The sequence below is a fragment of the Delphinus delphis genome, chromosome X, assembly GCF_949987515.2.
Source record: "Delphinus delphis chromosome X, mDelDel1.2, whole genome shotgun sequence".
In the NCBI taxonomy this organism is placed as follows: domain Eukaryota; kingdom Metazoa; phylum Chordata; class Mammalia; order Artiodactyla; family Delphinidae; genus Delphinus; species Delphinus delphis.
The window spans coordinates 110,785,063-110,797,074 of NC_082704.1; the positions used below are offsets into that span (position 1 = coordinate 110,785,063).

Below are 12,012 nucleotides of genomic sequence, written 5' to 3' on the forward strand. Positions count from 1 at the left end.
AGAATGGACAAAAGCTGAGAAGAGGATAAAAGAGCTACGTCAAAAACACTAGTTGAAAACATTGCAGATATTTTCTGGCTCAAATCTGGGAATGTACGAAAAGTATGTATTGACTCTTCATCAGTTAGGTTTACTTTGCTCTAGGTAGAAGGCAATTATTCTAGCCCTTCTTTGAAGAACCATCACGAATATAAATGTTCTGCAAATATCTAAGATCCCAATGTTAGCAAGGATGAAAACATGGGAAACCAGCCCCTAGGTGACGACGAGCCTCAAATGCCACAGCATGGCAATGTGACTGCGCAGTTCCTAAGCGCACAGCACAGTGAGAAGTCTTTCCAGAGGAAAAAAATGGAGTTTCTGGTTTGCAAGGGGGAATACAAGGTACAGGTTGAGTTTAAAAAAGAAGAGCTACACACCCTTTTAGAGTCATTAGTATCCAGGCAAAAACTGCTAAGGGTCCACATCACTATATAACTGGGCAGCTGCCTGGAAAAAGCCAGAATTCAGAGCTACTCAGACAGCACTGAACTGGTGAAAGCAGTAAGATATAAAAAGAACCGAAGAGCATGCAAACTATTGGTTTGAATCAAATTGTTTCAATGATAGTACCTAGTTGAGTTTTATTTTAGTGCCTATTACACTTATTAAAATTAAATTAAAAGCACCTTAAAATGACCTCTATATATAATCAATACACATCATTATAGTAGTTATATAAAAATGCAATATGCACACAATTTAAGCTTCAAAGAAACTAAGACCTTTTTCTTTATAATCTTCATAATCATCAGAGCTATGATTCTTAAAATGTTGGGGGAGGGGAACAGTAACTCAGCAGATTTCAATTATAGCCAACTTGATTCAGGGGCTGATACTCTCACAGTCCTGGGACAAGTAATAAATACCGAGAAGCTACCTCTTTGAGGGGTGGGAGGGGACCTTTAAAAATATTATTGCTAAGAGACTACTTCCGAAAATCTAATACTCTTGACGGATGATGGTATTGAGGTGATTTCTGTCAAGGATGGCCCAGAAACGCGGGGCTATGACCCTTGTTGGCCAAAGGCCTTGATGATACTTGGGAATAACCTGGGAGTTGAAGGAGATCAAATGAGGGAAAGGTAAGTCCTGTTCTGGCCACGTGTGTGTGCGTATGTGTGTTTATTGATGTGCATGATAAACTTGTTACAAATGGACCGTCTCAGGAAGATGAGTACAGCAATTTTCTCTACATCTGGAATTGCCTCAGGAGCCTTTTAAATATATTGGAAAGAGCGATAACAAAAGAAGCATTTAGAAATAGAAATGCCACACATGTATCTCACACGCTACCAGCCAAGAGTCTCCAGTACAGTGCACAGGATTCAGGAGCATAGAGCTGGTTTGCAAGATCTGCAGATACCTTTTACAACCTCGCAACTAGGAATGTTCACTGGCAAATCTTTGGTCTATGCCCTACGCTAATGCTAAGTAGAAGAGCACATTCTCTCTACAAAGACCCCATGAGTAACCCTGGATCTGTTCTCCCCTCAGGTGCAAGGAACGTCCCTGGACACGAAGAGGAGCCAACTGTGTGAGGACGGAACAGGCCTGCTGGAGTTCTCACTGGCCTAGCCAACTTTCTTTCCCTGTGGGTTCAGAAGGAGATGCTGCATCTCGTCTGCTACCAAGGATCGTGTCTACAAGCTGCCGCTGTCGCCTGAAAGTTTAGCAAGGTTCCTACGGTTACAGTCACGAGCAGCCACAATTCAACTCCCTTGATTAGAAGTATAATACTCACTTCATATCACAAATGTATAAAAATATGGCAGATAGTGTCATAACGATACTTTCTTTAAATGATTATATTTATAAAACAGACAGATATTTACCATATATATATTTATATATAGAATAAAATACTCCTGATGCAATATATAAACGTTACTGTTTAGTTTTTATAGAAACTACTGTAGCTGTCCCACTGCTTCACAATGTTCCAAACAGCTCAAAATAACTTTACGTTTAACAGAAAAGGTATGATTATAACAGTACAATATTAATTAATTATAAATAAATGTTACAAACCCTATCAAATATGGAAGTTTAGAAAACAATTTAAGACATACAGTTAGTTCATCTGCTAACCCTTCAAAGGGATACTCTTGGATTACAATAAACCCCACATTTAGTCTAGGCGGAAAAAAATCTGTGGTAAGGACATCGGTCAACACATATTTTTCTATCCCTTGCAGTGCCAAAACACATCCTGGCTTTCCCAAGTTCAACGGCGATTGCACTAGAGCTGGAACCTAAGGGGGAGAACCTGGCAAAAGTGTCTTCTTCCTCAGCTGCACACTATCCACTCTCACACAAGACTCGTGGGGACTGGTGATCCCTAAGGAACTCCTGTGGCTCTAAGATCCCTGACTAGCATTTGTGGCCGTGAGGAGCCAGCTGGCTCCACACATACAATATTGCACACACCTTGATAAAGCTGAAAATACTGGCTTACCACCCCGGCCCCGCCCATTCTCCACCCACCCCACCCCGCCCCTCCCCTCCTAACCGGATTGTCCCTTTCCCCCCCACCCCCACTCCAGCACACATTACAAGGCTGTCTCTTTTAAATCATTCAGATTTGGCATTCGGGACCTATTTGTTCTGTTATAAGGGTGCCCGTTTGGCCCACTCTTGGCACCCAGCTGTTCAGAGTAGGAAGGCCCCTCTGTGGCACTCCGGGTCACAGACGACACGTGCCAACCAGGGTCCATCTGACCTGGCAGCTGGAGGGCCGGCCTGCCCTTTGGTGTTGGCTCCTGCCGGATGTTACTGCTCCCACCAGAGGCCTGGCTCAGTGGGTGAATCCGAATTTCTGAGAAGGAATTTTTGGCTTGTTGAGTTGTTAAGGGCTGGAAGCGGGGGTCTGAGGAAGCCGGGTGATTTGAGGCTGAAGAGAGATGTAACAGCTTGCGCAGTGATTTTAATGGCTGGCTCTGAAAGAAAAGATGAGGGTGCATGTAGGATTTAATTTAGAGTAGACTTGAAAGCTGGGAGGAAAAGGAGCACAGACCTGAGATGACCGTGTGGAGCCAGGGAGGGCGGGTGTGGGGGAGGACGGGCCAGTCCAGCCTTATCTGTTCTTTTGTTCTTTTTCAGGCAAGATTGGAGTTATTTTTCTTTAATGAAAAAGCCTAGAAACGTAGAAGAAATCTAGAGCTGGTATGGTGACTGATCAAAGGCTTAGGCACCTTCTATCTGGCTGCATCCCATCTTTATGGGGGGGAGGGGGGAGGTCTCATGCGCCAACCATCAGAAAGAAGCAAAAGAAGGGATGTGCTTCTCCCTTTCGAGAAGACTTCCTTCCCAACAACTCTGCATAAAGCTGCCACTTAGATTTCACCTGCTAAAATTCAGCCACTCCACCATGTCTAGCGGCAAAAGTAACTGAAAAAATGTAATGTTTCAATAGGTAGCAACATACTCGGCTAAAAATTGTGTACCCCCTTCTGTTCTTATCTCCCTGATTTTCCCTTTCCCTTGGCATTGCAAAATCCCAGTGTTCCCTTTCTGCACTTTATCATTTTTTTGGTGTTTTACTGTTTTGAGGGGGAGGTAAAGTTTGGGCACTAAAAATGCAAAGCACACAGAAATAAGCAAAAGCCCTAGAGACTCTAAAACACAATTCACTCATAGGGAGCCTTCGCCTCATGGGGTGCTGCACTGTGGGGGGGACTTCAAAACAGGAGGGAGGGTCCCAGAAGCCATCTGCCCCACAGGCTCCTCACTGGCCAAAGCTGACTCACACCCCTTTCCTCTTTATCAGGCTTGATGGGGTCACCGTCAGAAGAGGCATGGGAAAGCACCCTGACATTCAAGGCCCTCACCTCGGACCCCGGCACGTGGGCCGAAGCCCCAGCCTGAGGCACCTCCGGCTGCCAATCCTCAAGGGCCTCAAGGCTTTTAAGGGCTCAGCAAAGTAAAATGTTGATAATCTCAAGAAATACTAAAGAGTCGGAGGCACAGGGCATTGAAATCCAGGGGCTACTGCTTGAGCACTGACTCGAGTAGAAATCGCTCCTGGGGAAGCATCCTCCATGGTCATTTCTGGTGATTTTTACAGCCCTGACCACATGTAACTATTGAACAATCACAATAGTTCAGATGGAGATATAAAGTTACCTGAAAAGAGCTTCTCGGCAAAAGAAGTGGTTCTAAAAGAGGGTTCTAAAACTCTGTACTTTCTCTCTCTCTCTCTCTCTCTCTCTTTCTCTCTCTCTCTTTTTTTTTTTAATAAATGAGGAATAGAACATCAGGCCCTCTCACTCACAGCCTTGTGCTTTTAGTTCGGGTACACGTCCAATAACTGGGATATCTGGTTCTCTACACTGTCTTCGTCCCTCCAGCCAATATTATGTTAGAAGCAGAAAATATAAATGGCTGGGCAAATACAGTTGAAATTTAGGGAGCTCTTCTCAGCAGCTCTAAGTAACAGCTTATAGTTAAAGAGAGTAAACAATAAACCTATAAAATAGAACCTACTCCTCCGAATCACAGAAATCCATGGTCATTTATAGGCACAAGTAACCCTACAGCCTCAAAAGCTCATGAGGGTTGTGAGAAATTTCAGTACAGAGGACTAAGAGATTTATAAAATATTGAATATAATCAAAAACAAGTTAGATTATGTTACTATGCTCATTATGGGATGCTGAAAAGATACAATATTTAAAAATTTCCATCAAAACAGGTTGCTTCAAGGAGATAAGACCTCAGTTACCTGAAAAATTTATGGATTCGGATTCTGCTTATTCCCCCATTATGGCAGAGAAATGTGACTATACATACTTTCTAATATGCAGTTCCTAATGCGAATGTTTGCCGGTTTTCTATCAAAACTAGTACGGATTTCAGAAGCTTAAACAGTCTTTCAGAAAGCTTACTATATCTGTCTTTCAAGGCGCAGTTTGTAGGCTACCACCTTTAACGAACGCTTAATCTTCGCACTACCTTCTCTTACCCTCCCCTACATTTTAAGGTACGCTTCACTTTTACCACGAATTATGGTCATTTGTGAATTTTCTCTCTCTCCTAGGCTGCAGAGTTTTTGTGGACTGGAACCGTATCTTATTCATTCCCCTTAATTGTCCTCCCCCTACCCACAGGTGAAGACTAATAGAACCTCGCTTTTTTCCTCCATTCATCCGGACTACCAAGATGCATCTGGCTATTTCTGAGGGTATATTCTGGGCAGACTCTCAGCCTTGCTGTAACATTGAGAGGCTAAATTTCTCAACCCTGTCCTCTCTTCAGGAGAGACCGGTCACTGCAGAGTCTGAGAGTCTAGGAGTGATGCAGGCACCACTCACTTGGGTCTGTAGATCAGAGATCTTCTCAGGACGCCACTCCTTTGGTCTGCTGCTTGGGGTGCTAGCAGAGTGAATGGCTTTCTGTAATGTCAGAAGATCAGGGCCGTCAGAATTGGGCACCTAGAGCAGAATATGGACAAGGATTCAATAATCACACCAGTAAGCCTAAATAGGATATGCAACCACACGCAAGAGGAGAACGAAAGCAAATCAAACCAAACCAAAACTCACCCCCCTCCCCTCCAAAGAAGACTCAATAAAAAAAGAAATCACAACTCTCCCAATGTTCACAATGCAAGTGATGCTAGTTAAAGTCTGCTGCCCTCTTAATAATTTTCCCTGCATTAGGAAAAATTGGCAGATGTCATGCAGCTTTGTTAAACCTCAACCCTTAAAGCATTCCCATGCTGTTAGTTTTAGTCGCTGTAAGAGAGAGCAGTTAAATTGAGCTGTACCAGGAATTGCTGCCGTATCCTCATTCCATATTGCAGTTAGGTTATGAACCAGTTCAATAAAACAAAAATTTGTTCCTGCTGGGAAAATGATCCATACACTGTGTTTGGTGGTGCCAAAGAAGTCTAGCAGGCTTTTAAGGATAGCAAAGTGAGTAAGTGTGGTTTGAATCATATTCCCAAGACACTACCCAGTAAATCTGGGTCTAGCATTATGCACTATGTAAGTGCTAGAAATTTGTGCCACAAATTCCAGACGAATGCAATTGGTCCACTCGCCGATTCTGGTGGACAGAGGAGAGTGCAAAAGCCCTGGCCTTCAACTAAGTGACCAGCAAAAGCTAGAGCCAGGCAAGGAAAGAGCAAATCACCAACTAACAGAAGCTGTTTTTTCATGGAGCCTGCAAGCTCACCCAATTTGGTCAATTTCACTTGGTTTCAAAGAGACAAACTGCCAACCAAGTGTTAACAAACTTTGTGAGCCAAACCAAAAGACATTTGTTAATTGTAAATGTTAATCAAATTCTTTACAGGAAATAAGGGATTTTATGAATACTGTCTGCCAACAACTGGCTAATCAGACAACCCAAACTAGCCTTTCACTAGTTTGTTTGTTTAATAGCCTTTTATGCTTCAACCTCCTTAACTGATTCAGGAAATCCAGAGTGTCGAAGAATTTGTATCTCAGTGAATTTATGGAACTGGCTCAGGTACTTAACTAGCACAAAGAGAATATGACCCCATGAAAATAAAAGACATGCTGTTGTCATCAGTAAAACAAGTTTACTGGAGCAGTTTTCAGGGCTACCATACGTAAAAATGGGTACCATGGGTGGAGTGACTACAGGAAGCTTTTTCAAAGAAGAACTATGCTTTAAATGATTCTTTGAATTAAAAAGAGGAAAGAGGGATTTCTTGATGCTTGGATTCTCCCCGTTGGTGGAATCTGTCTGCAATATAAGATACAAATAAACTAATTGCCAAGGAAAAAAAAGAAGGTGTTCTTATCGAAACTCCTAGCCCTTGGATGCTCTCAAATTGTTAAATATTTACAGTCACTGAAAGAATCTCTGTGCTGTGTGTGCATCTTGAGAGGTTCTGTTTCATTTCTCACCTGGACATGAAGATGCCAATAATGTAAATTCAAGACATGTAGAAACTTCTGTGTATATAAAGAACATTTGGACAGGCTCAATACCTATAGCAGGAATGTCTCTAGAGACCTACACACATATATTCACATTAAGCTTACAAAACATTTAAGGATTTATTTATTTATTATCAGAAATAGGACTGCTACAAAGAATTATGTTTAAAGGGCTACTGATGAGCTTCAATCTTTTCCTAATTGCCAGAGGTCTTAAGCAACTAAATAATCTACCATGTAATCTGCCGGTCTATTAGGAAAAAAGAAAAAGACACCGCAAACCTTTCTGAACGTGGTCAACTCTTGAACCAGAAAACATCACTTGGAAGAGGAATATATCAATATTGCAGGATTCTACCGTTGAGGAAGAAGCCTGGTTCTACACTGTGAGAAGTATTCACCCCATGGAAAATAGCTGGCACAATTCAGAATACGCCACAAAAGTGAAGAAACAGAAAGTTCAATCCTTAAACTGAAGCATGATTACCAGTTGAGATACTAACTAGGGTAAAATTACCAAGTTGGCAAAGTCACCATATGCTCTGAGGGCTTATGTAACTGTCTGAATGTGGAACTGAAGCCAGATTTCCCAAGGAGGCTTCCAGATTTGCTTGAGTCAAAGCAGGCATCTTTACAATACAGAATGATTTTCTGGCACGACTTTTCCCTGTTTTGGATATTTCAATTGTCAGAGAACCAGAATGTATATGAAGGTGTTCAGATCATCTTTTATTGGTGTGTATGAAGACATTCGAGTAAAATAGCCCATAAGGTTTCCTGCTCCCAAGACAGGGATCCAGGAAGAGTTTAACTTGCATGTCTAAGGAGGCCACAAGAAAGCCCTCAGACACGTATATGTATAACTGATTCACTTTGCTGTACAGCAAAAAGTGACACAACATTGTAAATCAACTATACTCCAATAAAAAAAATAATAAATAAAATAAAATAGAGAAGCAACAAGGATATAATGTATAGCACAGGGAATTCTAGCCATTATCTTATAATAACTTTTGAGTGTAAACTGCAAAAATACTGAATCGTTATGCTGTACACCTGAAACAAATATAATATTGTAAATCAATTATACTTCAATTAAAAAAAAAAAAGACAAGTAGCCGGCGGCGCTCTGTACCGCTGGGCCCCTGGCAGGGACTGAGCTAGGCCTACTATTCAGGAGAACCCACCTCCCGTTCTCCCAACTGATTGTGCAACTTTGGGCAGGTCACAACTTGCCTGGGCAGTTAGCAAAGTAAAGGGGTTAAACTAGATTTAGGACCCACAGAGGCTACTCTCTGTGCACTGGGTATCAGATTACCATTTTGTTGAATCTTATGCAAAGGCCACAATGCTTTAAATCTTTCAAAGTTCATTTACCTAGTTTCCTTTTGCTGAGTTCTAGAGAGTGAAGAAAAGTTAAATTTAATTCTGTTCCAATGCTCATGTGAAGGAGGCAGAGTTAACACAATGTCAAGCCTGGGAGCCTGAGGTCTGCCAGGAAGTACTATGCTGAGTGCTTTTTGGAAATCTTACTCTAGATATCAAAGTCCTTTAAACATTTTTTTTCCTCTTTTAATTAAAAAAAATGCAGAGGGTATAAACAACTTTTGGTTTGGAAGGCTTAAGTCATTGTGACCTGTGCAGAGATATTTTGCAGTTGCTTTACATATCAAAAAAGAAAAGTATGAAACCCTAAAAAAAGTAAGTTCAAGTGGAGAGTATGTTAGAGAATAGTAAATTTCCTATTTACCCTACTCTACACTATTTAAACATCTAAAATTTGAACCAGATCTTGAATAATAGTCAGTCAACATGTACATACTTGACTCATGCCATGGTGAGCCGCAGGTTTAACGTGGGTCTAAGGCAGATATCAAAAGCTAAATCTACACACAAAAACACCTTCAATTCCTGTGTCCTTGCTATTTTCTTCCACTTAATCACCCCACAATGGCTATGGGCCTGAGGTTAAGAACAAAAACAAACTCGAAATAAAAATAACAGTGGTTAGGAGGAGGTAGTCTAAGTTTAATGTTCATGATGGATAAATATGTTCCACAGATGATGATATAAGTTTTAATAGCACTTTACATATTTTAAACTTCTCTACTTCAAATCAGGTCTATTTTGTTCATCTGGTCTAAATAACATATGTAGTTAATATGCAACTAAGTGACATCTTGACTGGACCTTCTACTTTAAGTGAGTTTCAGTTAGCCATATAGGCAGGTTTTGCTTTTTTTCTAAATAAACATTTCAGGAATATTATGCAGCCATTAAAATGAAGATAATAAAATCTGTGTAGTAACGTACATATTGTGTGTATGTGTGACAGAAATACTATTAAAAAGCCAGAATACAAAATTATACTAGAATGACTACTATTATTTAAAACAAACTAAAAAACCACCTTCTTTCCATAAACATATGCACAGGCCAAAAAGCTAGGAGGAAATATACCAAAATCCTAATACTAGTTGTGATAGGGTGGTAAGATTAGAAATGATCATTTTTTTCCTCAATTTTTCTGTAATGAGCTCATATTTATATTATAGTGACATCATAAATTTAACAAACAAGCAAGTAAAGAGTAATCTAGAAAGGTAATCGAGGAAGGCCTTTATTAAATCCTTACTTCAAATATTATATTCCTTTTTACTATCATCTATCTCATCTTTACTCACCATTGAGTCATAATCCTAGACTTTTCGTAACGGAACAGACCTCAGAAAAACTGAGTCTAATCTATTCATCTTAAGAGATGAAATCAATGAAGTCCATCTGGGTAGGTCATTTTGATTATGCCTTTTTCCTTTTTAAATAAACGAGAGTCAATCACGTATGAAGTAAAACTAGAAACAAAATAATTTAAAATGGCTGACTCAACCTTGTCTAGTCTCAAACGTGTCATAAAGCAAAGGAGGAAGAACGCCTTGTGTGGGTGAAGACGTTCCTGCTGGCCTGGAGGCCTGGCTTCCCCACGTGTTCTCACGTCACTAACCAGCAGAATCCTTGCCTGGTTCGTTCAGTGATGTGACCTGCACAGTTCCATGCACCCAGCCCTTGGTTCAGGTGGAGGGCTCTCAGGAAATGAGACTCATTCCATTTCACAGCTCAATCACAAGATAAACATGTCCTACTAAAGCAAGCCCTGAAATGTCAAATACTATGACCTGTCTGTGACTAGGCAGCCCAGAAATGCACTTGTCAACATGGGAATCAGATAACCAGCCAGCGGAGAACAATGAACGATGGTTAGTTAAGAATTTTAAGATTTAAACACAAACCAAAACCATTTCCTAAATTTTCATGTATCTTTAACCCTCAGAGAGAAATAAATCCTGCAGCTTCATAGTTTTTACATGAATATAAACCCACATGGATAAGATGTTTATTGAGAAAGGGTTAAAGCATTCTCTTTCATCCAAATTAAATTTCTTCTATTCCTGGAGATTCTGTTGAACCTAGAAAAGGCTCTGTGAGAGGAGGATAGTTGTATAGAATTTGAGAGAGAAACATATACAGTATATGCATGTTAAGTCTCAATAAGAAAATAATTCACTTTGTCACATACAAAGTGTAAAGTACCCACAGACTAATGCAGACTCATACGGATGCCACTGTAAATAGAAACTGGCCATCTACTTACTGTTTGAGATTTCTTCTTTTTCTTTTTCATTGACCTGAAAAAACCTTGTTTTTCCTTTTCCTTGAGTTGTTCAGAATGACTAATGTTTTCAGGACTTTTCCTAAATGGGAAGACATTTTTATCATATTGATCTTTCAATCATTCTCCTGCCATTATATGACAAACATAATGAAGACTAAAAATGCATGACACCAGGTTCAAATAGCCATGAAGAATCAAGCACATAGGTAAAGAGCCTCTAAAAACCACAGAAGGAACTGAATCTCATCAACCATGGTTAATGATTAGCCTTTTGGCAAAGGCTCACTTGAACGAGCAATTTGAGCATTATTACAAATGATCTGTATCTATGCCGCAGGACCATTTTCATGCTGTTGAAAACCTCAGAATTAGAGAGTCTGAAAAGCACACGCTTTGAAGGATGGCTTTTCTGTAACCCTCTGAGAGAAACAGAAACATTTTCAGTATCTTCGTTTTTCTATTTACCTTTTAAAAACCAGCTTAACAAGTTCATTATTAGTGGCTTGCCAAGGTACTGAACATTAAAAAAAAAAAAAATCAATACTGCTACATAAACCTTACAAATAAAAGTAAAAATTGCCTGAAACTGGAAAATCCCTTTATAAAAATCTTATATATATTTATTAAAACTAAATAAAAAATAGATAAGGTATGAAAAAATGGAGACAGGATGAATGCTTTAATACAAAGCACTCTTCTGGAAAAAAAGCTTCTAACTGAAAATAACGACATTAAGCTTCATACCACTGACACCACCAGGTATTTTAATACAAATAGATATTAAAAGAGAGCAAACAAGACACCTCAGCCCCAAGAAGGTGACTACTTGTATGTTAACAGAGGCCCTATATTACTTAAATTAACTTACGGTCTTTAAAAAACAACTGGAATGGCGTCATTCTCGAAAAAGGCACATTCCACGGGCCCTATTTTGAATTTGAACATCTAGATGACTGTGGAAAACCATTTTCTCAAATGACTGAATTCCTTCTATTAGCTATTCCCCAAAATCAAGAGTAGAAACATTAACGGTGACAGAATTCATTCATATTTATGGTTTTAGAGTACTGAACAGTAAAGTTACCAGAACATCTAAAAAAACATGAGCAAACCAGCATCCTTTACTTGATTAAACCTCTGTGAAGGCAGAAAACATCTATAACAAACCATTACAGATCCACATGATAGAAAACACCATGAAGCTATTTTTAAAAATCACATCTTCACAGATTTTTCACTAATATGAAGGAATATTCCAACTACAATATGAAGTGAAAACATCAGGATTCAAAACTTTCTACATAATATGAGCCCAACTGTATTTTTTAAAAAGGGCATATATGTGTATATATACACACGTTTTTTAAAAAGCAGGAAGAAAATTTTTAAAAA

General features: G+C 39.7%; 1 protein-coding gene across 2 annotated transcripts in view; it reads right to left on the reverse strand.

Moving 5' to 3' along the window:
• Positions 1-2,591: 2,591 nt before the first annotated feature.
• Positions 2,592-12,012, reverse strand: part of CDKL5 (cyclin dependent kinase like 5) — a 182,882-nt gene continuing 173,461 nt past the window's right edge. For both annotated transcript variants that reach the window (XM_060001857.1, XM_060001856.1), the window contains 3 exons: positions 10,600-10,699; positions 5,352-5,471; positions 2,592-2,978 (listed from right to left, as the gene is read on the reverse strand). In XM_060001857.1, the coding sequence (XP_059857840.1) occupies positions 2,592-2,978; positions 5,352-5,471; positions 10,600-10,699 (607 nt within the window). The remainder of the gene's footprint in view (positions 2,979-5,351; positions 5,472-10,599; positions 10,700-12,012) is intronic.